The sequence below is a fragment of the Eptesicus fuscus genome, chromosome 22 (genome assembly GCF_027574615.1).
Source record: "Eptesicus fuscus isolate TK198812 chromosome 22, DD_ASM_mEF_20220401, whole genome shotgun sequence".
In the NCBI taxonomy this organism is placed as follows: Eukaryota; Metazoa; Chordata; class Mammalia; order Chiroptera; family Vespertilionidae; genus Eptesicus; species Eptesicus fuscus.
The window spans coordinates 14,562,056-14,590,021 of record NC_072494.1 but is presented as its reverse complement, the minus strand read 5'-3'; the positions used below and the strand labels follow the sequence as shown (position 1 = coordinate 14,590,021).

General features: G+C 53.0%; 4 protein-coding genes, 1 non-coding gene and 1 pseudogene across 6 annotated transcripts; all 6 read left to right on the top strand.

Moving 5' to 3' along the window:
• Positions 1-41: 41 nt before the first annotated feature.
• On the top strand, positions 42-3,809 carry S100A2 (S100 calcium binding protein A2). The gene is made up of 3 exons (XM_054712050.1): positions 42-197; positions 2,190-2,352; positions 3,556-3,809. The coding sequence occupies exons 2-3, from the start codon at positions 2,212-2,214 to the stop codon at positions 3,706-3,708; spliced, it is 294 nt and encodes a 97-aa protein (XP_054568025.1). The 5' UTR covers positions 42-197; positions 2,190-2,211; the 3' UTR covers positions 3,709-3,809.
• Positions 3,810-14,692: 10,883 nt separating this feature from the next.
• S100A3 (S100 calcium binding protein A3) lies at positions 14,693-15,916 on the top strand. The gene is made up of 2 exons (XM_028131576.2): positions 14,693-15,002; positions 15,409-15,916. Exons 1-2 carry the CDS (start codon positions 14,760-14,762, stop codon positions 15,571-15,573), a joined length of 408 nt encoding a protein of 135 aa, XP_027987377.2. The 5' UTR covers positions 14,693-14,759; the 3' UTR covers positions 15,574-15,916.
• Positions 15,917-17,210: 1,294 nt separating this feature from the next.
• LOC103298946 (protein S100-A4) lies at positions 17,211-19,586 on the top strand. Its single transcript, XM_008155792.3, has 3 exons — positions 17,211-17,297; positions 18,122-18,277; positions 19,280-19,586. Exons 2-3 carry the CDS (start codon positions 18,137-18,139, stop codon positions 19,442-19,444), a joined length of 306 nt encoding a protein of 101 aa, XP_008154014.1. The 5' UTR covers positions 17,211-17,297; positions 18,122-18,136; the 3' UTR covers positions 19,445-19,586.
• LOC114227847 (U2 spliceosomal RNA) lies at positions 18,667-18,854 on the top strand. The gene has a single exon (XR_003613946.2). It is a non-coding gene; the product is annotated as a U2 spliceosomal RNA (small nuclear RNA).
• Positions 19,587-21,725: 2,139 nt separating the features above from the next.
• S100A5 (S100 calcium binding protein A5) lies at positions 21,726-25,305 on the top strand. 2 transcript variants are annotated; one of them, XM_008155793.3, is made up of 3 exons: positions 21,726-21,762; positions 23,202-23,353; positions 25,036-25,305. In XM_008155793.3, the coding sequence occupies exons 2-3, from the start codon at positions 23,216-23,218 to the stop codon at positions 25,177-25,179; spliced, it is 282 nt and encodes a 93-aa protein (XP_008154015.2). In that variant the 5' UTR covers positions 21,726-21,762; positions 23,202-23,215; the 3' UTR covers positions 25,180-25,305. The 2 variants fall into 2 exon arrangements, with proteins under 2 accessions (XP_008154015.2, XP_027987374.2); XM_028131573.2 differs by lacking the exon at positions 21,726-21,762 and adding an exon at positions 22,766-22,966.
• A 1,529-nt stretch (positions 25,306-26,834) lies between these two features.
• Positions 26,835-27,616, top strand: LOC129147912 (protein S100-A6-like; annotated as a pseudogene).
• Positions 27,617-27,966: the final 350 nt, after the last annotated feature.

Genomic DNA, 27,966 nt, shown 5'->3' with positions numbered 1-27,966 from the left:
CTGATAGTCCCTGAGAAGGAGGGGACCAGGTGGGAGGGGGAGGGGTTGGCTGGAGGCCAGGTTTGGCAGGATCAGGTTAAGGCAGGTTTGGTTTCCTGAAAGCCACGTCGAGGGCCAGTGAGGCTAGCATATAAATTCCCACTCTGAGCACCTTGCCCTTTGCTTTCCTTCCCAGTCTCTCTCTGCAATCTGGTCTGGTGAGTACCTCTGTCGCGCTGAGGGCTGGGTGGGGAGGACCCTACGGGTCTCTGCCTCTGTCCCTTTGTCCTGATCTTTTTCCTCTAGTTTTCTTTTTCTGGATTCCGTGGTAGATCAGCCTGAGGCCTCTCTGCATCTCTCCCATGGGATGGGGGAAGCGGGGGAGTTCTTCTGTGAAATGTCAGTTTGATTTTTACTTCCCCAGTTCCTCTGTGAGGTCTCAGTTTAGGGGTTCTTCTGAGGTCCTCTCTTGGATTTTAGTTGGGGGTCCCCTGTGGGTCTCTTAGTCTGGGTGTTTTAGTCTAGAGGTCCTTCTTGGAGGTCTAGGCCAAGGAGTATGAGGGGTGTGTATGTGGGTGCTTTAACAGGAATCCTGAGTTTTGTTTGTTTTATTTTTTGTTGTTTTTGTGTGTGTGTGTGCAAAGTTCTGGATTGTAGCCGGAGTAAGGAGCAAGAGCCAGGAATCTCAAGTGTGTGGGCCCGCTGGGGTCTGCCCTGAATAGCAGCGTAGCTCTGCCCACTACAGCTTCCTGTCTTTTCCTGCCCCGTTGCCTGCAGGCTGGCAGGATTGACCCCGGGGGTTTTCTTGCCTCTCTTCCCAGCTCCTCTGGCCTCATCCTGGGATCTGCCTAACCCTCGTGGGCTGGTCTGAGCATTTTCAGAGGCAGGGCCTTGGGAAAGATGACTTCTGAGGTCTGTCCTTGTGTCCCCAGATTCTACCCTTGTGTCTGCCCTGATCCCAGGGCAATGGACTTTAATTCCTTTAATTCCAAACCCAATAGTATCCTCCCTGATGGGGAGGATGTTTATGCCCTGTCTGCAAAGAGCCAGCACCCCAATATGAAGGAAGACATATTCCCTACCCTCTAAGAGCGCCTAGTCTGAGGGAGACACCATTTCTGCTTGAGGGAACTCCCACTTAATTTTTTTTTTTTTGCTTCCACTTATTTTAATTAAATGTTTTTTAAAAATATGTTTTTTAAAAATTATTTCGGAGAGGAAGGGAGAGGGTGAGAGAAAGAGAAACATCAATGATGAGAGAGAATCATTGATTGGCTGCCTCCTGCACACCCCCTACAGGGGATTGAGCTCACACCCAGGCATGTGCCTTTGACGGAGAATTGAACCGTGACCTCCTGGTTCATGGGAGCTGAGCCAGGATAGTTTTTTTTTTTTTTTTTTTACATTTTTTAAAGTATGTGTTTATTTAATTTATTTATCTTTTTATCTTTATTGTTGAGAGTATTACAGATGTCCCTCTCTTCCCCCTCCCATTACCTCCCTCCACCAGTTCCGCTCAGGCTCCAGGCCTTCACCAGCCTATAGTCTGTGTCCAGGGGCAATGCATACATGCATATCAATTCTTTGGTTAACTTCTTCCCGGCTTCTACCCGCCACGCTCTGCGCCCCTTCCCTCTGAGATTCGTCAGTGTGTTCTATGTTTCCATGCCTCTGGTTCTATTTTATTCACCAGTTTATTTTGTTCATTAGATTCCAGGGAGAGTGACATCCTTTGGCCTTAGGAGCCCCACCTGAGGACAGAACCAACTCCTCAGGGAACCTTGTTCCCCTAGGCTGTAGCCATGGTTACTGCCCTAGTCCAGTGAATCCCCATTAACTGGCTCATGGATACGCCTGTCACCCAGTGTTGACAGAGTCCACTGGCCTGGGAAGGAGCCAAATGGGACTCTGGTCACCCTGTCCTTTCCCTTTCCACAGACACTCAAAGCGGGGAGCCCTGCCCTCAGGGTATGTCCCAAGGGTGATCAGAGGAGACATGAGGCTCTGCCCTTGGTGACTTCCAAACACAGGGGAAGGGTTAGCATCAGCCCTCAGTGTGAGGCAGAGGTGTGGTCCCTGCCCAGGGAGCCACAGTCTGAGGGGGAGAGGCAGCCCCTGCCTGCTCATTCAGAGAGGGGTTGGGAGAGGTAGTTTGGGGCACAAGTGGGTCCTGTAGGCGGGGCTGAGGCATCTCCAACATCTGTCCCCAGATCCTTTGGCCCCAGATCCAAGATGTCCAGTCCCCTGGAGCAGGCGTTGGCTGTGATGGTCGCTACCTTCCACAAGTACTCTGGCAAGGAGGGTGACAAGTTCAAGCTGAGTAAGGGGGAGATGAAGGAACTTCTGCACAAGGAGCTGCCCAGCTTTGTAGGGGTAAGTGGGGCTGGCCGAGGGCGGGAGGCTCCTGGGGTGTGAGAGTCGGGGCACCGGTTAAATCTATTCTCCCTCCAGGGTGCCTGCTGATGCAGACACCAGGGCGGGGCCGGGCCCTTCACGATCTCACTGGAGTTCGAGTGAGGCCCACGTGTGAGAGCCCTCTTATTGGCTGTTCCCTGCAGCTTTCCAGAGAATGGATGTGATGTCAGTGCCTTCAAAGTCCATCTGTTCAGCCCCCTCATTGGAGAGTTGAACAAACCAGAGCCCAGAGAGGGAAAGTGCCTGGCCCAACACCACACAGATCTTTCTCTCTCTTATTTTTAATATTTATATGCCAAACAGAGGTGTGTTGGGGAGAAAGGTCTACTTAAGACATGCACCCTGAGACATTGGCAGAGAAATGCAGTCAACTTTCTTTTATTATTATTATTATTATTATTATTATTATTTTAATATATATTTTATTGACTATTTACAGAGAGGAAAGGAGAGGGACAGAGAGCTAGAAACATCGATGAGAGAGAAACATCGACCAGCCGCCCCCTGCACACCCCCTACCAGGGATTTGCCCGCAACCAATGCACATGCCCCTGACCGGAATCGAACCTGGGACCCTTCAGTCCGCAGACCGACGCTCTATCCACTGAGCCAAACCGGTTTCGGCAAAATGCAGTCAACTTTCAATTTGCCCCTCGCCCTCCCCATACCAGTTGCTGGATAATCCCAAAGTCAGATCTCGGGCTCTGAACCTATGAAGCAGGTCCTTCATTCCTTTAAATATTTTTTGGGGTCAAACTTTTAAAATTTGATCTCATTTTGGCTGGCATTAAAAAGAGCTTGCCTTTTCTGAATTCACCTTGCTGGTGATGGAGAGTGGCTCCAATAGTTCTAGTTTCTTCGTCAGCAAAACAGGGCTTATGATGCCCATCTTGCCTGGCTCCTGTGGGGAGTAGAGCTGATCCTGTACTTAGGGGGTGCCTGGCGTGCTCCCCATTCCCAGCAGGGAGAGCTGAAGGCTCCCACCAATGAGCATCCATCCGTCCTCCCTCATGGGCCTCTTAGCAGTTCCCAGGGACTCTCTGCCACCACTTATTGCTGCCCAGTTTGAAGGGACAGCTGGGCGCTGGCCAGTGAGTGTGTGTTTGGGGTGGAGATGGGGTGGAGAGCGGCCTGGTGATGACCCTTCTCTCTTGCTTTCAGGAGAAGGTAGATGAGGAGGGCCTGAAGAAGCTGATGGGCTCCCTGGATGAGAACAGTGACCAGGAGGTGGACTTCCAGGAGTATGCTGTTTTTCTGGCCATTGTCACTATCATGTGCAACGATTTCTTCCAGGGCTTCCCAGCCCGGCCCTGAAGCAGAGCTCTCGGCTCCCAGCCATGGTTCTCTTGGGCCCAGGAGGACTCTCTATCCTTTGTACTTTTGTACTCAATAAATCTTTGTTTGTTTGTTGATAATCGTTTAATTGCTTACTGGTGCCCTGTGACCTGCCGGGCAATGTTGGAAACCGAGGGCCTCCTAGATCTCCTTTCTGGGCCCTGACTCCCATCTAGAAGTCGCTCCAAGGCCAGAGCTGTGCCGTACGTCCCACACTTCGGGGTTTCAAATACCAGTAAAAATTTGGAAATTGAAATAGTTTGCTAACATTTAAAAAAAATTGATTTTAGAGATAAAGAAGGAGGAGGGAGGGGGAGAGAGGAGAGAGAGAGAGAGAGAGAGAGAGAGAGAGAGAGAGAGAGGGAAACATTGGTGTGAGAGAGAAACATTGATGGCTTGCTTCCAGTTTAGGAATCAAACCCACCACTTTTTTTCCCCACCAACTGAGCCATCTGGCTAGGGCCATTTGCTAACATTTCCCCTCCCCCAAATAAAGATATTAAAAAAGACAAATCCCATCTACCATCACTATCATTTCACAAAAAAATTCCAACAAAGAAGGAAAGATATAGTCATAGCCAGTTTGGCTCAGTGGCTAGAGCAGGCGTCCTCAAACTACGGCCCACGGGCCACATGCGGGTGTTTTTGCCATTTTGTTTTTTTACTTCAAAATAAGATATGTGCAGTGTGCATAGGAATTTGTTCATAGTTTTTTAAAAACTATAGTCCGGCCCTCCAACGGTCTGAGGGACAGTGAACTGGCCCCCTGTTTAAAAAGTTTGAGGACCCCTGGTCTAGAGTGTCGGCTAGCCGGTTTGATTTAAGTCAAGGGCATATACCTTGGTTGCAGGCTCCTCCCTGTCCCGGGCCCTGATTTCTCTCACATTGATGTTTCTGTCTGTCTTTCCTTCTCAATGGAAAAATATCCTTGAGTTAGGATTAACAAAAAAAAAAAACACACAAAAAAAAAAAAAAGCTGTTCTGATTACCTATTGCTGCATAACAAACCACTCCCACACTTGGTGAATTAAAAAGTAAATTCATTATCTCTCAAGATTCTGTGAGTAGACAGGTTGGTTGATGGGGTTTCTCCTTGGGATCTCTCATGCAGTTGCAGATGAAAGTTGGGGCTGGAGTCATCTGAAAGTTCAAATGAGCCTGGCCAGAGTGGCCCAGTTGGTTGAGTGTCATCCTGTGCACTGAGAGGTTGCCAGTTCGAGTTCCTGTTAGGGCACATGCCTGAGTTATAGTTTAAATCCCTAAACAAGGTGCATACAGAAGGCATTTGATATCTCTCTCTCTCTCTCTCTCTCTCTCCCTCCCTCTGTTGAAGCATGTCCTTGGGTGAGAATAAAAAAAAAAAAAAAACACATTAAAAAAACAAAAAGCAAGTTCAAAACTCAACTTCCAAGGTTGCTCACTTAATATACCTGGCAATTGATGCTGGCTGTCAGCCAGGAGCTAAGCTAGGACTGTCATCTGGAATGCCTTCCCATGACCCCTCTCCATGTGGCTTGGGCTTCTCAGAACTTGGTTCTGAGAGGGAATGTCTCCAAAGTGAGCATCCCAAGAAGCCCAAATAGGAGCTGCCAGGCTTCTTAATGTTTATCTGAGAAATCCCAGAACATCACTTCTGCTGCGTTCTATTGACCAAGAAAGTCATTAAGGCTGGCTCATATTCAAAGGGAGGAGAATTAGGCTCCATCCGTTAAGGTGAAATTGACAGCAACTCTCTTGGAGACTATATATCACAGTCTGTCTTCTAGCAACCACAGTTCACAGTTCATTCCATATGCAAAATGAACTCAACTCCTTCCTAAGACCCACAGCATCTCATCCCATTAAGGCAGCAACTTGAAGCCCAGGATCTTGTTATCTAAGTCAGGTCGAGATATGAATGAGGCTTCTCAGGGGCAGCTCCTCCAGTACAGCTTTTCAAGAATACTTCCCCTTGACCCGAGCATCTGTGAACAGCACATTCCATGTACAAAGGAGAGACAGACAGATAACTGCAATAAACACTCCTATTCCAAAGGGGGCGGTGATGGATTGGAAGCACAGAGTGTTCATTGGAGTCAAACATGTATCACCAGGTTATTGATTATGGGTCAGCTCTTCTCCCTATAAATGGTTCTTGGTTCTACCCTCTAGGCTCTTGGTTTTATTTTCTGAGCTAACTCTTCCTTTTTCATCAGAAATGTCTGTTTGCTTCTTGCCCATAGAAAGTTGAAGACTCAAAGATTCTTATTGTTTTGAGGTGTCTCTGTCTCCTTCAGTCCAAGATGATACAATTCTTTTAAAAATGTTGTAGACTTTCTATGTATTAACTTACTAGAGGCTGGGTGCACGAAATTCATGCACAGGTGGGGTCCCTAGGCCTGGCCGGAGACCAGGGTCGATCAGGTTCCCCGCCTCCCTGCCTCCTGCCTCCTCTTTCCCTCACCGCCCTCCTCCGCTGCCTGGGGGCTGAGGGGAGGAACCAGGAGGTTGGCCAGCAGGCTCCATTGGCGATCGATCGGGGCCTACAGGCTGGGAGCAGCTCCTGCATTGAGCTTCTGCCCCCTGGTGGTCAGTGCACGTCATAGTGACTGGTCTTTCCGGTTGCGTAGGCTTATATATATATATATATATATATATATATATATATATATATAGAATAGATGAGTTGCAGAAAACCTGACTAATAATAGTGGCTTTACTTGTCCTACATAGCAAGAAGTCTGGGTAGGCAGTTCAGGGCCCCGAGATACCAGAGATCCTGTCTGACACCAAGTGTCTTTTCATTTTTTGCCCTGTAATCTATAGCATATATGCTTTCCCCCTCATGCTTGCTGCGTTATGATCACAATATGGCTGCTATACCTCCAGGTCTCACCACCCATGTTCCAAGCTGGAAGACAGAGAAAAGATTAGGTGCAAAAGGTTTTCTCCGTTGCCTTTTTATTATGCAAGAAGTACTCTCCCCAGGTATTTCCACCTACATCTCTTTGGCCTTAACTATGTAATATGACTAGCCCTAGCTGCAACCAAGTATTTTTAGCTCAACATGTTCACACTTTGAAAAAATAAAAGAATTTTTAGAAATAAGGAAAGAGGGGATGAATAGAAGACATGCATAGACAATATTTTTCTGAATTGTTTTCTTACTTCCCTGGGAAACTCTGATGCTTGGGAACCACTTACAGAGGAGCTCAAACTAGCGCTCCCCAGAGATGGAGAGGAGCTGAGTGAGACAGTTCTGGGACAACTTGCTTGTCCTCACTTACTGTTCTGTCTCAACTGCATGCCCGGGGCTGGTGAGGCAAGGCCAGGCAGACTCTAGCAATAAAAAGTGAGAAGCCCACTTTCCTAATGTCCTGCAGGAAAGGGAGCCAGTGAATATAGGTCAGGGGATCATGATCATGGCAATTAACATTTTCACAGCCGTTCTCAAGCTCTGTTGGTGCACATTGTCATTTCAGCCTCATGGTAACGCCGGGAGGAACTATCATTAGGCCCTTTCACAGCTGAGGAAACCAAGAGGGAAGAGCACCTGCCACTCATGGAGCACTCCCTCTGGCCAGGCTTTGTGCTGCGCTGCTCGAACACCATCTCAGTGACTCCTCAGCCATTGGATGAGAGATGTGCCATTAGTTTCTGCACTTCAGAGCGGGGCTGGGAGAGGTTAAGTAAGGAGCAGTGCTGGAACTTGACCTGGGTCTCTAAGAAAAGGTCTAAAAAAAAAAAAAAAAACCACCCCAAAATAAAAAAACAGAAAAGGTCTCACTCCTATGTGACATGGAGGTGGCCATCTGGGCCTTCCTCCTCTCCCCCCTGCCATCTTCAAAGCCTTGGCTTTGTGTCAGGGGAAGGGGACCCTGGGTGAGCTGAGTCCAGATGCTCTGGATCAATGGAGAACTAGGCCCACTTGCTGGAGGCGGCATTATTATAGTCCAGTGGTCGGCAAACTCATTAGTCAACAGAGCCAAATATCAACAGTACAACGATTGAAATTTCTTTTGAGAGCTAAATTTTTTTATTTTATTTTTAATTTTTTTTTTTGAGAGCTAAATTTTTTAAACTTAAACTTCTTCTAATGCCACTTCTTCAAAATAGACTCGCCCAGGCCATGGTATTTTGTGGAAGAGCCACAATCAAGGGGCCAAAGAGCCACATGTGGCTCGCGAACCGCAGTTTGCCGACCACGGCTATAGTCTAATCGTTTACCATGGATCCCAGCCTCTGTTGGGGCTCAGTTCCAGGTTCTGGGGCTGTTTTGGCTGGTGGAGACTGGCCTCAGCCGGCTGCCTCCCATCGGGTCTTACTGTCACTTTGGTCTTTGGATGAACCCCTCGTAGCCTATTGGCCCTCCAAGAAAAGAGAGACAAGGCAAAGGTGGGTTCTGAGCCAGGGGGATGACTGAAATAGGGCTTTCCGTGCTTCTGTCTGTAGATCACTTATCTCCCCACCAACTCACGGCTCCTATCTGGGAAACGGGCACAATTGGGCATTGACTTGGCAGTCAAAAGGGGTAGTAGGTCTAAGCCCCACAGAACTAGACCTGACCTTCAGGGGGCAAGGCGTTTTCCTGGGGGGCCTTTATAAGGGGATGGTGGTGATAATGGGGGACAGAGACAGTGAGAAATGGGGCGAGGGTCAGTGCGTTAAGAAGCCCTGCCAGGCCAGATAGCATCTGCTCTCACCCCTCACACTCTCATGCTGCTTCTGAGGGCAGAGACCCTCCTCTGCCCCATGTGGTATATCTCTCAGTGGTCAGCCCCACATCTCACCCTGAGAGGTCTGGTGAGAAGCGAGGGGTAAGGCTCCCCCCAAGGGTAGAGAATCGAGTGGACAGTGCGGACAGCAGGGGTGGGAAAGAAGGATTGGTCCTTGTCAGGTGCTCAGAGCGGCAGTTACTGGGATGTGCATTTGGAATCACTGCAGAAAGAGGGATTCAAGGTGGACACTTGGCAGAACTTCCAGCAAGGCAAGAAGATTCCAGTCTCTGTGAGACCTTGGAAAGCAAGGGAAGAAAGGTGGCAGCTTTACCCCCTGCCTTTGTGGAGGCAGAAGGCTGGACAAAATGACCTGGCGAAGAGGGCCTGGTTATCTCCCTCCACCTCCCTTCTCCCTGCTGCCTCCATTGAGGCGACAGTGTGGGACTGTTGAGTGAGACTCAGAGGCCTCTGTCCTGACATCGTCTACGGTAACAGCAAGCAATACAAAGCACGTTCACACTGGGGTCCTGGCACAGGAGTCTTCCCTACACGTTTTGGAGAAAAGGAAATGAAGGCCCAAACGAGGTAAAGGGTGTGCTCCAAATCAGGTGACAAGAGGATGGTGGAGCTTGGAGTAAGTGTTCGACCAAGGGTTCTTTCCACGATGGTCCTCCAACCCCAACATGCCTCTGCTGAAACCCCCCTCTTCATCCCCCCACCTGCTCCTGCCTGCTCTGGAAGTCTCCGCCTCTCCCCGTGGGCAAACAGAGGTGGGACATCCAGGCTGAGAAACATGAAAGGCTGGGGGATAAGGATGTAGCTCAGGAGCCAGGCGACCCAGCTGTGCTCTGACCACACATATAAAGTTCCCCCACCCCCATCATTTTCTTTCCCTCAGCCCTTCTTATTGTTCTCCCTGGCATTTAATCTGTCTATTTACATGCATTGGTTATTGTCTGTTTTCTCCACTCCATTGTCATCACAGAGCGGGACTTTTTCTGCTTTGTTTAAGGCTATACCCTCAATGCCTTGGAAGGTGTTTCTAAAGATTTGAATGAATAACAAATGGCTCTTAGTCCTACTACTGATTAGCTATGTGACCTTGGGCAAGTTAACCACCTCTCAGTTCACATTTATGCCCTTACCACATGCTAGGCTACATATCTATGAATTTTGTGTATATTACCTCATTTAAGCCCCACAGCAATCCCATGAAATGGCTTCCATTATTATCCTCCGTCATTGACAGACGAGGAAAATGAGGCCGAGGGTGGGGCAAGGGGGTGACCTGCTTCTGGGAGGTGGCTGGTGGCAAAGCTAGGGTATCATAGGTGGGAATAAGTGCTTGACCTAGAACTGAGTTAATTGCTGGTCCACTCTGGCTTCCATGTCTATGCCCTAATCCCTATAATTTCTTGTCTATAAAACAGAGCTGCCCTGTCTGGTGTGGCTCAGTTGGTTGTTCTGGTTGTTCTGTGTACCGAAGGGCTGAGGGTTCGATTCCCTGTCAGGATACATACCCAGGTTTCGAGTTCAATTCCCAGTTGGGGCGTGTACCGGAGGCAACCTATTGATGTTTCTCACATCGAAGCTTCTCTCTCTCTTTCCCTCTCCTCTCCTCTCTCTCTAAAGTCAATAAAAACATATACGCAGGTGAGGACTAAACACACACACACACACACACACACACACACACACACACACACACAGGGCCAGTCACAGCCCACCCTTTCCTCCCTGTTGCTCACTCCCCTCACCCATAGGAGCTGAGTCTTCAAGGAAACAATAGCACAGGCAAGGTTTGGTGCTGGGGGCCTAAGGCGAGCTCGGGATACGAATGTTTCACGAGCACTAGGGCTTCTTCCGAGGCCTGGGAGATGACCTCTCCTCGCCTCCCACACTCTTCTGGGCCTCGGGTTCTCTTTCTGTGAAATGGGAAGGGGTCTCTCATGCTCAGGGATGAGGGAGGGCATGGGGAAGGGATATGAAGTGTGGGGACGAAGGAACTTTCCTCTACCTTCTAGGTTCTTCCAGCTGGTGTAATAATTCAATTGACATGAGACAGATTGAACACCACCAACAAAACTAGCCATGCATGGAAAACTCATATACATGAGCAAGTCAGAGGCCCTACATACATGAAAGGTTCAGAGACAGGAAGTTAAAACGGGGTGTGGATGACATTCTGAGCTAAGGATGAGGTCAGGAGCCTGGGGCTTCAGCGGGGAGGGTTATTGGCAGGATGATAAGAAGAGCAGGTGTTCGGTAATTAGATGTTTACCCTGCTGTACAGGTAGGTCATACAAGCCATTTCTGGAGATAGCTCTTATTTATGGACAAAGCCCCTAATTTAAATTCTTTAAGGGAGAGGTAAACGTTTCTTGTGAACCCACAGGGTCTTGATTCAAAATAATTCACACGCCCCAGGGGCACATCTTGGGGAGGCCCGTTCTGACCCTCTTCAGGAGGGATTTCCATTCCTGGTGATATGGTAACCGGTGCCTGCTCCAGCCTAAAACTACAAAAAGTGCTGCATAGAATTAAAAAAAAAATCTTTTTCAAGTATTTAAGCGCTGACAAGGCAGTAAGGAATGAAGAAATAAAAATCTAAGTGAAAACAGACTCCAGGAAGCCAGCAGGGCACCAGGGCCTCTGTGTTCCCTGAAGGCATTGGCCGAACTGTGCCAAAATAAACTTTGTTTTTGATGGTTTGTGGAGTGAAGGAGGCAGAGAAAAAGCTCAGGCTCCCTCTAGGAGGGGAGACAAGGGAGACACCTCTCCATCATGCTGGGACTCTAACGAGCCAGGGGGCTACATGTTTAAGCTAAAAGCCAGAGGAAATCCACCCCACCTCATGGGTCCGGAGGAAAGGTGGTGCTGAATGGAGCTGGGGAAGACAGGAAATAGGCTTAAGGAGCTCTAGCCACAGGCAGCCCACGCAGGAGTCTGCAGTCCACAGTCATTCACAGCGCTCTGGGTGTGTGTGTGCGTGTGTGTGTGTGCGCGCGCGCGCGGGCATGCAGGCGCGAGAACAGCCTGGACTGCTGCAAGTGCCCCTGTGAGCAGCACACCTGCCCCCTGTGCCTCAAAGACATCTGTAGGGGTTCGGAATGAGTATCCCCAGAATGCGCCTCCCTGGCATGTGGATTATTTGAGCTGAAGACAACCGAGGTTCAAAAGTCTCAGGAAGAGCCTCCACGTCCTTTTTAGTTGCCTAAAAGAATTTGGATAAAGGGCCTGGCCAGGAGGAGCATTATCAGCAGACCGATCTGCGAAGAATGTGGGCTAGGTTGGGAGAGGAGACTCAGTAGGGCTCGGAGACAGAGTCCTCTCTGTGTCCCATTCCCTCTTTCTGACCCAGCAAATATTTGTTTTTCCATCTCCATGTGTATTGTCTTTCTCGCCTTTGAAGTCCTAGAGCCTAACGCCTTGTTCTTAGTTCATAAGAGCATACACTAGTAAGTCCCACTTGCCTGACCACCTGTACAAAATTAAATTTTTTCTCCTGCTAATCTGTCTTATGTTAATTTGATTATTAGACCAGCCAAAGGGCCTAGAAGGGTAAAATAAAAAAATTTTTCCTCCCTGACACATCCTACAGATGTTCTTTCCAAACTCAAAGCAATCTGGAGATCAGGCGGGGAGGTGGGGGTTGGGGGTCCCATGCCTTCATCTTCTCACCTGTAAATGATGAAGGTGAGATGCTCCGAGATCTCTTCTGGCACAGGGGTCCTCCCTCTGGGGATACAAACTTACTCCAGGCTAGAGTGTCTTCCCACTTTGTATTCTGTGGTGCCTGTTCAGAGTGAGGTATAGGGGATGGGTGTGCTGGACTAGCCCATCCCTGTATCCTCCAACCACAGAAGGAGATGGGCTGGAGGCTGTCCCCAGTTCCCAGCTCTGGGGTAGGGCAGACGGGGGAATGAAGGTGGGTGGTGTCTGAGGCCCAGACGGGGCCTTTGATGTGTGCATGGATAGGTGGGTGGATGGGCCTGTAATAGGGGCTGCTAGGGAAGGAGGCAGGGGAGCCCCCAAGGGCACCCTCAGCTTGACCCACTTGGGCTCCCCTATAATTGCTTCCTTCCTTGGCAGACTACAAATAGGGGCATGCTGCCTATAGGCTCCTACATTGAAACGCCAACACCAGTGGTAAGTGCCAGCTGAGTCCTGCTCTGGATTGGGTGGGGGTCTGTCTTCTGGCCCAGGGTCTTGGATTGGGGCTGGCGGGATAACCAGAGCAGGGTCTTATGAGGTGAGGGAAGTCAGGTTTGGTGGACTCAGGGTTTCCCTTGTCCAGTGAAGGGCCGTTGGGATGTTTGGGTCAGGGGGTGTGCAGAGCTGAGGTCTGGCCTTGGGGTGGGGGCCTTCAGCTAAAAGCACTGGTGCTGCCCTCAGTTAGCTCCCTCCTCCTGCTTTCTTTCCTACCAATGGGTCGAGACAGGCCAGGCTGCGTGGGGAAGAGAGGATTCCCTCCAGTTTCCAGGCACCAAGCTTCTGGAAAAACAGTGGTGGCGCCAGGCAGGCTGGCAGAAGCCCAGAAGGGCAGCCGAGCACCTCTGGGGCTCCCTTTTCCCTGGGATGGTAGCCTTTTCCTCTCCTGGGAACACAGACACTCCAGTCCGGGGCTGTCTCAAAGATTTGGACGTTTGGGGGGTGCATAGCCCCATTACCCCCTTCTTCCTCCTCCCCCACAGCCCCACACATCATTTGCTGGCCATTTGCACTATAGGGCCCAGCAGAAGGGGAGTCATTGGGGGAGAGGCTTGGCTCTGGCTCTCTAGTGTTGCAAGACTCCCGTCCCCCGGGGCAACCAGGAGTGAGTCATTGGGCTCACATGAAAACAACACTTGCCTTCCTGGCTGCCTTATGGTTTAACCAGGCTGGAGGTGCACCCCAGAGGGCAGTGAAAGGGGCCAGTGGAATTGGGTGGGGGGAAATCCCAGGAAGGGCTTCCCTAAAAAAAAAATGTATATATCAGAGAAAGAAAGGGAGAGGGAGGGAGAAACATCAATGATGAGAGAATCATTGACTGGCTGCCTCCTGCATGCCCCACACTGGGGATCGAGCCCACCACCCGGGCATGTACTCTTCACCGGAATTGAACCTGGGCCCCTTCAGTCCACAGGCTGATGATGCTCTACCCACTGAGCCAAGCCAGCTAGGGCAGGGCTTCCCTTTTAAGAGAACAAGGTACCCCTATGCAGAGCCTTCTGTCTCAAGACCCCTATGAGCCAGGGGGTTGGCCTCAGATGGGGAAGATTAAAGATAGGTGATTAAAGATAGGTGAATACCTGAGCTGCTTCCTGTCTAGGCCTGCGAGTAAGATTGACCCCACTTTACAGATTTGGCACCTGAGATCCAAGCAGGTAAATGGCTCATCCAGGGTGAGAGGCGGAGAGGAGCCCAGAAGCATTGCCTTTTGGTGCAGCTCCCCTGAGTCAGGGGAGGAGGGATGGGGAGGCGATGGGCATCCCTCTCAGACTTGACCCTTCCTAAGGAGACCTGGCTTCTCCAAGGGCCGGACGACAGGGAGCATGGGCAAGGGTCCCTTTGAGCAAGTTTCTGCAGAAGCTCTGGGGTCTTGAAGGGGAGGAGGCTTCCAGGGCCAAGGGCTGTATGTCCTAGGGTGGTGCCAAGTGGGACTGAGTCCTTCCTGGGTGTCCAGGATGAGAACAGTTGAAGAGAATCAGGAAGTCCGTAGGGAGTTCCTGTGGGGTTTGCAGAGATGTTGGAGAAATGAGACCTCTGCTGGGGGCGCACAGTAGGTGGCACTGGTGTGGTCAGGAGGGCTGCTTAGAGAGGGAGGGCTTGTGGGGTGAGAAACCTGGCGGAGATTAAGACAGGTCTGGGAGCAGTCATGGGCAGGGGCCTGATGCGGTGGGGGCAAAACGTGGCGGGATCTCCCTTTTCCGCGTCCCACGTGGAAAGAGAGATGAACGAACCGGTCCTAAATGGAGGCAGCCAGGGATTGAAAAATAATAGGAATAAAGAAAACAAGACGCAGAAATAGATTCATGAAGCTGGGGCTGGGTGGGACGCCATCTTTCCTCTCTCGTGGAGAGGCAGCATGACGACGACCCTGAGCCACCCAGCAGGTTTATCTTATATCCCCAAAATCCAGGAAGTAACACCAAAATTTAGGATCAAAGGAGCTTATTTGCATTCTTAACTAGGCCCCAGCGTCACTGGATTTACATATCTAGACCCGTCCCTGCCGACACTGGGCTGCTATGAAGTCAGAACTGGTTAACATGTCCAGCCTCATTGGGGAAGCATGTTCCCAGGACGTGACTCGGCCTACGCCCTGAGTTCAGCTGATGAATAATTAAGGAAATGCCCAGGTGCTTCCCAGGTGGCCCTCTACAGTCATGGAAACGTGGAGGGCAGAGGTGCAGGGCGGTGACCTGGGCCTCTGCTTGTTCTGTGACAGTGAGGATGGCTAGGCCTCTGGAGCAGGCGGTGGCTGCGATCGTGTGCACCTTCCAGGAATATGCGGGGCGCTGTGGGGACAAGCACAAGCTCTGCCAGGCAGAGCTCAAGGAGCTGCTGCAGAAGGAGCTGCCCACCTGGATGCCGGTGAGCGCTTCGGGGAAGCACTGCTGGGACAAGCTCTGAGCATGGGACAGCAGGAGGGCGGGGAGGGGATGCTGGGGACGGGGTGCTAGGGAGGGAACTGACATGACAGGAATCTGTATCCTCGTCACACCTGCTGCTGGGAGGATGGAGTGAGCACTGTGAAGAATGCCTAACACACAGAGGCACTCAGTAGCAATAGCGGGTGCTCAGTAAATGACTGAGAAGGAGGATTTGGGAGGGGAACTGGGATGGTGAGTTATCAGGGCAGGTAGGCTGAGATTGGCTCTCAGAAGGGCTGTGGGCTGGAATGGGATCATCCAGGAGTTGGGGGAGGGAAGCAGTGTGTGTGTGAGATGTTTTGCCCTCTTCGACCTGCCCCCCTTCAACCCCACCCATTCCCCAACAGACGGAGTTGCGGGAGTGTGACTACAATAAATTCATGAGTCTTCTGGACACCAACAAGGATTGCGAGGTGGACTTTGTGGAGTACGTGCGTTCCCTTGCCTGCCTCTGCACCTACTGCCATGACTACTTCAAGGACTGTTCCCCGGAGCCCCCCTGCTCCCAGTAGCCTCTGCTCCATCTCTGCCCTGAGGTGGTCCTGGGCATGACACCCACGCACTCCTCCCCTCTCTCCTGCACCCTCTCCATCAGGAGATTCCTAGATTTGCCCCTGATATCTTAACCCGTTTTGCCCACGGTGGGGGGAGGGGTGGGCACATGAAGGGACCTGTTCCCAGGATCACAGCTGGTGATATGGAGAGCAGCCACCCGCGGCCTCCCTACAGAGGCCCCAGATGGGGGGAGGTGGGGATCTGCTTTGAGGCTGTCCAGGCCGGGCAGAGTGTGTGCATGAATGAAACCACAACAGGAACAGGCCTGCTGAACGCCTAATAAAGAACTGGTGTCATTTGGCTTGGTTTGGTTCTTCTAAGAGGACAGCGAGGGCCTTAGGGCAGAATCCATTGACGTCTTTGCTCCTCTCTGCCTTTTTCCATTGAACAGGAGGCGGAGGAGGGCAGTTTCAGACCCTGCAGAAACAAAATGGTCTCAGCCGTCCAGCAGGAGGGGGTGGGGATCTACACAAGGATGATGTTCAGGGGAGGCTGGGGTTGGGGGGTGTCTTTCTCTCCCTTGGGCTGTTGAAGAGAGAGAGAGGGGGCAGCCCGAAGTCCCAATGGATCTCAGTCCTCAGGACAGGATGTTCTGAGTGAGGGTGGAGCTGTGGGGGTGGGGCTGGTTTGTTCCCTGCCTGGGGCTGTGGGAGCCCAGAGCGCAGCACTACTAGGATTAGGGTGCCAGAGGTCCCATGAGGGTGTTGTCCAAGCCAGGGAGGGGTTCCTTGCATTGGAGGGGAAAAGGGAGACCTTGAGGCAGACCCCGTCCCTGAAGCCACAACCACCTGAGGGTCTTAACCCCCCACTTGTGACCCTCACTCAATCCCTGAATTCATACCTCACTCTGAGGGGCTAACCGTGATCCTTAACTGCATCTATTTGTCCATTTCACCTCTAATTTTCCACCCCATTCTTCATTCCTGATACCCACCCAACTCTAAACTCTCCTCCTGCGGTCCTCCCTGCCCCACCTGCTACTGGTGCCTTCAATCCATCCCTGAACTCCCAGGCCTGACTCCCACTCCCTATTCCATCAGTACCTCACCCAGGACCCTTCTCCAAGGAGAAGCTTGGGTGGTCCCAGCGCCTCCTTTGGGTGTTAGCCTGTCCCTTCTCCCAGACCTCTAGGTCCTGCCCTGGGTCTCACTCAGCATGGCAGAGAGTCCTTTGGGGAGGGGAGAAAGACAGAGTGAGCTGTCCCAAGCTCTGGGCCCAGGGTCCCCTCCATTAGTTCCTGGGCAGTCACCTTTTCAGGGCAATTTCCCAGCCATCACCCACCACACCTGCATCCCCTTTCCTAGCTGCTGGATGGGACCACTTGCTCCCTGTCCCCCATGCCCCAGGCATAGACAGACCCTTCCTCCAGCTCCCTAAAACTCAGGCTGTGTACATTGGGGGGGTACCCACCTCATTGGGGTCCCTTGCCTGTGCTCACTGGGGCTCTCCCATTGTCTATCTTTGGCTCCTCAGGGCAGGGAGTGGTATTTCCAGGCTGGGCTATTGGAGGGGGGCCCTGGCTCGCACCACATTGGCCCAGGCGGGCGGGCTGTCTCCCTCTCTCCCCCATCCTGCATGGGCAGGGCCTGGCCGGGGTATAAATAGGTCAGACCGCTGGGCTTTCCCCACTCTTCCTGTCTCCCCAACCTTCTCTCTTCAGTGCTTCCCCTCTCTTCAACTGGTGAGTTGTGGTTACCTGACTGGCATGCAAGGGGTGTCAGGCTGAGGCTCAGGGCAGGAACCAGGGAGGCTGGTGGGGGCCAGATGTGCTAAGTGGGTCCAGATGTGAGATTCCAATGTGGAGGCTCTGGGGTGGGATGCGTGTGTGCGCGCGCGCGCGCCTGTACATGGGCAAGAGACCGAAAACAAAGAGAAACGTGGCTGGGTTTAAGCTATAGTATGTTTTATTGCTGCAGTATGCTTGGTGTGCGTGTGACCTGTGGGTGTGTACATTGGCTTATGTTTGCTGGCTTGCACAAGCCTGTGTGTGCATGCTCTGGTGTGGGAAGCAAAGTGAAGGCAAAGGGCAACCGTGGGCTTTGGTCTGGCGGTGTCCCTGAGCCTCTGCCCAGCACCCAGCAGCCCAGCCCAAGGGAGCTGGGCCTCCGCTGCATCCCTGCCTCTGCCACTTCCCTCTGCCCCTCCCTATGCTAGACCGCTGGTGTTTTCCGCTACAGACTCCTGGGCAGGCCTCCAGCAGCCTCGCCCAACACGGGGAGGGAGAAGAATGAGCTGGGCGGGCTGCTGTGGGCTGAGCTGTGGGACTGAATGGACGCAGTGAGGCCCTGGGCGCTTGCTGCCTAAAGTTCAGAGTCTGCGCAGTGGGCCCTGCAAGTGATTGCTGCCCAAGCTCACATTTCCCGCTGTGCACACCCTCCCCGTGGTGGGAGCAGAATGTCACCCAGTGCTCCTTGAGTTGATGGGAGTGGGGCGGGGCATTCTAATCACATAGCTGGGGAAGGGTGGGGAAGATAAGGGTGCCTCTGTGACCCCCCCCTCCCCTAGATCTCGACCGCCACCATGACTTACCCCCTGGAAAAGGCCCTGGATGCGATGGTGTCCACCTTCCACAAGTACTCCGGCAAGGAGGGTGACAAGTACAAGCTCAACAAGTCTGAGCTAAAGGAGCTGCTGACCCGGGAGCTACCCAGCTTCTTGGGGGTGAGTGACTACTGCCTGGAAATGGTCCCCCTCTGGGGCGTTCCCCACAGGGGAGGGGTTAGGGCCTGGGAGGCTCCAGTCTTTCTGCAGAGCAGTGCTTCCCACACTGGCATCTGTCACCGGTTGGGGAAGCTTGCTCTGGCTGCCTGGGTTGGAAATAGAGTGAGCACTCACCATTCACATCCTGGCGCCCAGCAGAAAGGTGGCTGAGAACGAGCAGGTAGGTTATGGGCCAGATAATTGGCCAGGGGCTTTATACACAACTTAATGGAAGCGCGGCACCTAAAACGCTCAGAGAGGCTAAGGAACTTCCCCAGGTAGTCAGTGTGCAAAGCTGAGACCTATGGGCCAGGACGGCCCACCATCACTCCAGTAAAAAACAATTTTTGATCGCTTCTCGGCCTTTTGGCTAAGATCAAGTGTAGTATCTGTTCTTATCAGTTTAATACCTGATACCTCTATCTGAGGACAAAATATTAAATGGATTTTTGGAGCAGGGAGATGGAATAGGAGCTTGTTCCGTCCACTCCTCGCATCGACCCGATATTGCAGTAGTTCCGGGAAAGGTGCACCAAAAAAACCCAAGAAAAACAAACAAACAAACAAACAAACAAACAATTTTTGAGTTTCTATTAGGCTTTTAGATGTGAAGACACAGTTATGGAGACACTGACACACCTATTTCCCCTGATCAGGCACAGCTCCCATCAAACTTGATGCAGTTTATAGATTTCTTTCATCACCATTATCTAATTGGGTTCTTAAAAAGTCCTTAGGGGAAGATGGGTCCTCTTTTCCAGTTGCATCCTGGTGCTCAGATTTCCTCACCTGCTGGTAACCCAGTCCCCAGCCTAGCTGAGCCTTGAGGGTTGGAGTCCCAAAGCTGCGCCCCCCCAGGAGTGGTTGGGCCCTCCTAAGCCCCATCTGCAGGTGGAAACCTGGTCTAGTCATGGCTCTGTCCCCGGGACTGCTGGTGTCTACCGTAGCCTCTTCCCCCCGCAGAAAAAGACAGATGAAGCAGCATTGCAGAAGCTGATGAGCAATCTGGACAACAACAAGGACAACGAGGTGGACTTCCAGGAGTACTCTGTCTTCCTTGCCTGCATCGCCATGATGTGCAACGAGTTCTTCGAGGGCTTCCCCGATAAGCAACCCCGGAAGAAATGAGGCTCCTCAGATGTGTGTGTGTGTGGCGGGGGGCCCTGCCTGCTAGGGTCTTCCCTGTGGGCAGCGGGCACAAAGCCTCACCCTGGCTCCTCCAGACATGTGTAGGATGCTGAGCAAATTCAATAAAGATTATTGGAAACTATGAGGCTGATGTTCTGAAAGATGATGAGGGCATGGGGTAGGGGCTGAGGAATATGGGGGGACGTGGAGGGTGGGGAGCACTGGGAGTTGAGCTGCCGTTTTGTGGAGGGAAGACTAATGGAGGTGAGGGAGGGATGTGGTGTGACTGTGTGTGTGTGTGTGTGTGTGTGTGTGTGTGTGTGTGACAGAGTTGACTCTGATGGGACCAAAGGCAGATAAAGGGGCCCCCAGAGGCTTAGAATGTCTCAGCTGTGGGATCTTAGCTAGGGCACTCCCCCCTCCTGTCTCTCCAACAGTGTCTCTGTCAGGACCTCTAACTGAGGCTGGGTTGGGTTGAAGGTCACATCTGCTCCTGATTGGTGTCTGGAATGGAATCTGTGTGCTGGGGGGTGGGGAGTGAGGGGGTGTGGGGGGTTGGGGGGAGGGATGGGGGGCAGGGGGAGGTGGGAGAATGGGCTGAGGCATGGGGAGGCCAGTGGAAGAGGCTGGTGTGGGGTGTGGAGAAGGGCTGATTCCTGACAAACTTGCAGCCCAGGCCCTGTGCTGCCACCACCTTCCCGCGCATGGACTAAACCCTCAGGGATGGATGAGTCCTTCCTGGACATGGCCAGATTGGAGAGGCAATGTGGAGGCAATAAAGAAAATATTCTTTCCTAACCTCTGTCTCTGTCCCAAAGGCCCTGGGATGAGTGAGATCTGTTATTAGTTAGGAATCATGGTCCTTCAGAGAAGGACAAAGGACCTCAGAAGGGATGTGTGGAGGACAGTGGCTGGAGTGGGGGGAGTAAGGGAGGCAGGGGGAGGTGACCACAATGCTGAAGACAAAATTCCAGACATATGATCTGATAAATAAAATTGAGGCTTACAATATCAGGCGTGGTAAAGGCCGGTGGCTGCAGCCTCCAGTGGGTGGGACTGAGTTTAGCTTTCCAGGTCACACCTGGGTGGGATGGGGACCTTTAAGAAAGAGCTGAGTAGAGGGCAGGTCCAGAAGCAGGGAGGGTTTGGTCTCTTGATCTTTCAAGCTTTCCCCCTTTCTTCTCAGCACATTGTGTATTTCCTCTCAAGTTTCAGAAGAATGGGGTAGATGACTCAGATATTCCCTCCGAGTGTGACCATAGAGACTTTGGTAGAACTTTTGAGTCCACAAAAAAATTTGCCTCTTCCTCCTTCTCTCTCTGCCCTCTGCCCTGCCCAAGTCCGCCCATCATCCTGGGGGGGGGGGGGGGAGGGTGCCTGCCTTGGGAACCTCCTTCTGCTTCACTCTCCACTTCGGAAACTCCTGTTGCTAGGCAACCAGTCCCTACTGCCTGTCTAGCCCTGCCAGCTGGGGTGGCGGTGGAGTGGGGCCAGCAGGGAGGAGCCTGGCAAGTTAGGGTGGGGCTGCATCAGCCATAGGTGCTAAGCCCCTAACTTGGTTCTGTTCTCAGACTTGGACTGTTGATGGCAGAAAATTAAGGCAACTCTCCCTGACCCCCTACCCCATGCATTATTGCACCTGGAACCTGCTCCCCACAATTGAAACCTCTGCCTGATCACCAGGACCTACCCTTCCCTGGATCCCCTCCCCAATCCCTGATTCTCAGTCCTCTATTCCAAGAGTCTCTGACAATTCTTTCCCTATGAAGTTGAGTGAGGGTTAGAAGAAAACATTCATTTGAAAGCCCTTTAAAAACCTTAGTCTCCATAGTAGCTAACGACCTGGATCATGCCTTTGGCAAGAAACATCTTCCTCCACTAATTCCCTTATCCATATGCCCTTGGTGGGGGTGGGAAGGCCCAAGTGGACAGTGACCTGGGCTTGGGAGATACCCTGAGTTTAGCCCCCACCTCTTGGGTCTTCTTTCTAGGACAGCCTGGCTTCTCCTCTGCCCTGTTGACCCACTAGAATTCTGGGTTTTGGTTGGGAAAACAAAGTTTTTTGGGGCTGAAGATGTGCATGCCACAGTGTGCCCCGTCCCCTCTGTTTGGAAAAAGGAAGGTGAGATTGGCAGAGGGAATTTCTCCCAGGCCTGTCCCAGGAGGCTCTGACCTGGGTCTCCTCGTGTCCCTGGCCCCTTCTCATTGGCCCTGTCCCTCCCCTGATTTCCTGGGGACGGGAGAGAGGGAATAAAGGCAGAGAGCAGTGGGAGGGAGCCCGCTTCTGCTGTGTGGGTTCTCTGGATTGCTGCTCCTCGGTGAGTCCTTCCTTCTGATCTCCCTGGTCATCTACGTGGTGAGGCAGGCTGGGCAATGAGGCCAGAGAGTGACAAGCCGTGGTGACCTCCACCAAGGGAGGCCAGGCCCAGCGAGTGGGCATGTGTTCAGGGCAGTTGAACGGCAGCTTTCAACATTTCCTGAGAAGAGGCTCTGGGGGTGGAGGTGGGGATGGAACCAGGTAGGATGTTGCTGCCATGGCCCAGAGGCCCTTGTCTCCACTGCAGTCCTGGCTGACTCTCCTGGAGATGGGGAGAAGCTGAGGTTTTTGGGAAGTGGGAGGTGACCGACAAGAATTGCTGGGCAGTTTTTGGGCTGAAGGTGAGAGCCAGCAGCTACTTCCTGCTTGCTCTGTACTCTGCACAGATTCACCTGCAGCCTCCAAGTTCCTTGGGTGTTGCCTCTTTCCTCTTGAAAGGGGAAGTGGTTTTCAAGTCTGAGTCACAGGAACTCCGGCTGCCTCTTTCTTTGGGTGGATGCCACTGTGCGGATGGACGAGAGGGCCCCATCCAATGCAACCTCTGGATCTAGCTCTCTGAATGATCCTGGATATTTTATTTATTTATTTTTAAAATATATTTTTATTGGTTTCAGAGAGATAGGGAGAGGGAGAGATAGAAACATCAATGATGTGAGAGAATCATCGATAGGCTGCTTCCTGCACGCCCCACACTGGGGACCCAGCCCGCAACCCGGGCATGTGCCCGACCAGAATTGAACCATGACCTCCTGGTTCATAGGTTGATGCTTAGTAACTGAGCCACACCTGCTGGGCGATCCTGGAGATTTTAATAAGCCCATCCCCCTCACTGCCTTGTGGCCAGTCTGCATGTGCAGTCTCTGGGCCGGAGGTTGGAGACCAGCTGGACAAGTCCAATCACCTCTGTTCCATTTCCTGTTGAGGCCTGTCTCCCAGTTCCAGCCCTAGCCCCCTCCAACCCCTGGACTCTCACTGTCTGGTTCTCCATTCCCATAATGGGACACTTCCCAATATCAGGAGATTTAGGCACAGGCAAAGGAGGGGGACTGGGTGAGGATTATCTCTGAAAATGAATGCTCAAGCTGGATGGGGCAGGGAGAAAATCCTGGCCCCTTATCTGCTCCATCATCTCTCACCACTTCTTTTGGGGAGGTCATCTTGTCATCCCTCTGCCTCTAGAACCCCTTTCAACATCCCCCAAGCAGGTCAGTGTGCAGTCTCCTTTGGGGGCTGGTCAGTCTCCCCACTTTGGCTGTTCCAAGTGAGCTTTGGGTCTCACTAGAACCTGTCTTGACACATTTGGAACCACCTGTTGGTGGATTTTGGCCTCATCATGGATTCCAGTCTCTGGTCCTTGAGGGAGGGGTCTAGGAACTGGGCTACTGATAGGGGGCAGCAGAAGGTCTGGCTTGTGATCTGCCTCCTCTCTTCCGTCTCCAGAGTTGCACACCATCATGGAGACCCCTCTTGAGAAGGCCCTGACCACTATGGTCACCACTTTCCACAAATATTCAGGGAGAGAGGGCAGCAAACTGACCCTGAGTAGGCGGGAACTAAAGGAGCTGATCAAGAAGGAGCTGTGTCTTGGTGAGGTAGGTGGCTGTCCCCTTCCCTCCTCCCCAAAGTTCAAGTGCTCCCAGTGGCTACTATAGGAGGGGAGGGGGAAAAAGAGGAAGCACTGATATTACTATCAGGGGGTCCCACGGGAGGTGGGAGACCCACCCTGCCTCTACAGACCCAGAGTGAGGGGACACACGCCTAGGCTCAGGGTACTCTAGCCTCAGCCAGGAGCAGGATGGCCAAAAGGGACAGAGACCAAAGGCAGAGGGTGACATCCTGGGCCAACAGAACTCTAGACCTCTGTGCTGAGGGATGAGTCAGGCTTCCCTGGTAAGAAGGAAGTGAGGGTTTAGAGAACAAAATCAAGGAACCTTTGATGTTGAGGCCAGGCCCACAGAGCTGTGGCAGAGCCTATGTGGGGCATCATAAGGGATGGGGGGACCCAGGGGTCTAGGTGGGCTGTGCACAGCTCCAGGGCAGAGGCCCCACATGCAGAGCTCTCAGCTGGTGCTGACATAGGAACCAAAAGGATCATTCTCTTCGTTTGTGAGCACAGGGGTGGATCGAGACAGAACTGATTCTTACCAGACACAGATGGTGGAAGGGAGGTGACTGACGGAGGGGAAGGCCTATGGGGTAGTTATAATATTATTTGACAGTAAAAGGAATAAAAACCGAGGCTCAGGTACATTATATGACTTGTCTAGGAATACCCAGCTCGGGAGAGGCTGAGCTGGGATTCCAGGCCTGTGTGTCACTCTCCCCTTTTCCTTTAAAATCCAGCCTGGGTGCATCTCCTGTCACATCCTGAGCCCTGGTGGGCCTTCTCAGAGAGAAGCTCCCTGAGTGTGCCCCTACGGGCAGGGGCCTGAAGCAGATGTGGGTGTCACAGGCCTGCTCTCCGGCCTTCCTGCCAGTTTCTCTGCATCCTGGAGTTAACGAGGGCGGAGGGAGGGGCCCCAGGTCCAGTAGGGGCTCATTACAGGAGGACACAGGCCCTGGGGAGGGCCTGGCTATAACAGGAGCCCAGACTGGGGACAAGGATTGCGTCACAGAGAGGCTGTTTCCATCTCTGTATGTCCCAGTGTCCTGTCTCCCGTGGAGAAGCTGGGGCTGAGGGCAGAGGAGAGGGGAGGGCAGGATGTCTGTTTTCTCCCAGTGCCACTCGGAGGGCGCGGTTTCCGTTCTCTTGCTGGAGCTGGGCTGGGAGGGCAGGGGATCAGACAGAGATTATATGGGGCGCCAGGCACTCGTCTCCACACAGCTGTCCTGCACGTGGTCCTAGCAGGGGAAGGACACCGTGGCTTCTCAGCTCCAACACACAGCTGTCATGGAGAGATGCGTAGCCGGGTCCATCCTCAACTATCCCCTAGTCAGACTAGGATCGTGCTCAATGGCACACTGTCCCCAAGGGTTACTCTCGGGTGTTGTATAAAATCTAGATTATTCTTTGTTTGGACAGGGGAAAGTGGTGAGGGGAAGGGAGGCCGGCCTTGCCTTCCTGTTGTAATTTAAGTTCAGGATTCAGGTCCCCACACCCCTGCTTGGTGCCAGGCCCCTGCTGGGGGGAGACTGGGGGTTGAGTGTTGCTGACTCAGCTGGGGATCCTCCTGAGGCTGCCTTCCCAGGGGATGGGAGGCACCGTGCCATGGGGGGTGGGGGGGGGCAGGACCGAGAGGGGCGCTGACCTGTCCCTCTCCCTGGGCCCCCCAAGAAGATGCAGGAGAGCAGCATTGATGACCTGATGAAGAGCCTTGACAAAAACAGCGACCAGGAGATCGACTTTAAGGAGTACGCGGTGTTCCTGACCACACTGTGCATGGCCTATAATGACTTCTTCCTGGAGGACCGCAAATGAGCGGCTCAGCCCCCGCCCGGCCCCCGCAGCTCCTCTCACAGGCGCTCTGTCGCCCTGTGCCCCCTCTCCCTCCCCAGGCACCCGCGTCAGCTTTCCTGTCCAGCGGAGGAAATAAAGATTTTCCATTCCAGGTGCCCGCGGGCTGGTTTTGAATGTTTTGTCCCCGTGGCTGGGGGTGGGGTGGGGCAAGCAGAGCTTCTCCTTGAGTGAGCTGAGAGCCTCCGGGGTTAGGGTCCCGGGCTCCCACTCCACGCCCTGGCCTTCTTCACCGTGGATGTGACGTAGCTTACATCAGGGCTTAGCTGTGCCCTTCCGGAAAGTGGGCAGGTGGGGCCAGGCTTTTGCTTGCCTTCCACCCGATGCCGCTAAGAGGCAGAGAAAGCGAAGGGGGGAAAGTGCTCTGGGAGTGAGGCCCCGGGGTGGCTGGGGTGTGGTTCCCGAGGGCAGTGCCGGACTAGCCAGTCTGACTTGTCACCAGCTCACGGGAGGCCACCCTGATAACACTGATACGAAGGGCAAACTGGGCAGCACCCTTCTCTCTCCTCCATTTCCCCCCCGCTGTGGCAGCAAGCCCCGCCTCAATCATCGCCTTTCAGCGGAGGGTAAATCTCTAATGATGCTCCCAGCTGGGCTCATGACCCTGAGACTCCAGTGGAATTCCAGGTAGACGGGGAAGGGAGTTGGGTGGTGGTAGGAATTTATTTTTGGGGGCAGATAGGTGTTGTAGAAGTCCTTTAAATTACATCCCATAGACCACTGGCTACTCCCCCCACCCCACCCCCTCCCTTTCATCTAGGTTTGAGCCCGAACACCCTCTGGGGGCACCCTTTCCCACCCTCTTTCCCCTACACATGTACGCACACACTACTCTGGCTGTTCACCTCCTTCCCCTGTGTTACACGGCAGGAAACTGAGCAGGGGTCTCCACTGGATCCCCCATCTTCCTGCTAGCCGCCCCCACTCAGAACAGCCCTAGGATAGGAGGCATGAAAAGTTGAGTGGGCCGGGTGGGTGTTGTGCCAACTGTGGGGTGGGGTGTGGCATGTGCCTGGCCAGCCAGCTACTCAGTGCCTCCCCTCCACCGCTCCCTTCGGCTTGGCTGTGGCTACAAGGTGAGTTCCGGCCAGGTCAGCGGTCCCCCCGTGGCCCCGGGGTCCACTGTGTGGGCTCCAGAGGGGGCAGGTCAGTGCAGATGTCTGGAGCGTGGCCTGGCCCTGGGCTAAGGCTTCCGGTGGGGCGGCTCCGAGGTAAGCTCTGTGGGGTGAGAAGGGCGGGCCCTGGGCGTGTCAGCCGCAGTGTGTGGCCCTGTGAGGCTGTGCAGCCTCCACTCCCCACCCCCTACTTCTTTTGGAACCCCTAATGGGCAGTGTTCAGCTGTGGCCCCATTTGCTCCTTAGAATCATTGAACCTCCCCTCCTCTTTAGCTTTGGTCCCCCTCGGGTCACTGATCTCTTGGCCCTCCCTCCCCTTCAAGCCCTGGATTGTCCTCAAATGTCACCTGTGTGTGCCCGAGGCTGGGTGGCTCCAGTTGGGTAGTCAAGGGAGTGGAGGGTGGTGGGGACAGAGCTCTTGGGGTGTGTGGGTGAGTTAGAAGGCCCCGCTGCTCATGGCACGGACCAGCACCTCTGCTCCAACTATGAGTCCAGCCCTCAGCCATGGCCGCCTCCTTGGATCAGGCCACTCGTGTCCATCTTCCACAAGTCCTCTGGCAGAGAGGGCGACAAGGACTCCCTGAGCAAGAGGGAGCGGAAAGGTTTGATCCAGAACAAGCTGTTCATTGGTGAGGTGAATGAGTGGCCTCCCAGGCCTCCTCTTCCTACCTCTTGCCCTTCAGGAGGATTAGGAGTGGGGAGATGCCACGTCATCTGACTCTCATTTATCCACATTCTGGGGCCCTTGTTCACAAGCCTTACTGAGCTCATCCGTCTACTCCCCTGAGGGGGTGGGGGATACGCTCAGTCTGGCGTTCACTCTTCCTGAGTGAGGGCCAGGAGCAGAGGAGAGGTAAAGCCAAGTGAACCCAAGGTGGACTCATATCTTTGAAGACAAGTAAGCACCCCACCCCTCCCCGCCCCGTGAGCCACTCTATGAGCCAGGGCTGCCTAGGAGGGGTAGGGAGAGAGCCCAGGTTCTCATACCACAGAGTCTGGATTCCTCATTCTAACATGTTAGAAGCTGCAGAACCCTGACATTGGAACGCTGATGGCCGACCTGGACCAGAACAAGGACCAGGTGGTGAACTTCCAGGAATATGTCACTTTCCTGGGGCCTTGGCTATGCTCTACCATGAGGTTCTCGGTGGTTAAAAATAAATCGGGCCCGGCTGGTGTGGCTCAGTGGTTGAGCATTGACCTATGAACCAGGAGGTCATGGTTGGATTCCCGGTGGGGCATATGCCTGGGTTTTGGGCTCGATCCCTAGTGTGGGGCATGCAGGAGGCAACCAACCAATCAACCAATGATTCTCTCATCTTTGATGTTTCTATGTCTCGTTCCCTCCCCCTTCCTCTCTGAAATCAATAAAAATATATTAAAAATAAATAAATGGGGCAAGCGGAAGTACCTTCGTGTGTGTGTGTGTGTGTGTGTGTGTGTGTGTGTGTGTGAAATCTACTCCTGTGTCCTGGCTTCCCAATGATTTCTCTTTCCTCCTCTGCTTGGTGCTGTAACAGCTGGCTAAGGGTTTGTCCAGTCACTTCTGGGAGTGACTCAGTGACTCACCAGCCAGGGGACTTGGTGGGAAGGTCCATAAGATCGACCCAACTCTGCAAGGCTGCTGCTGGCTCAT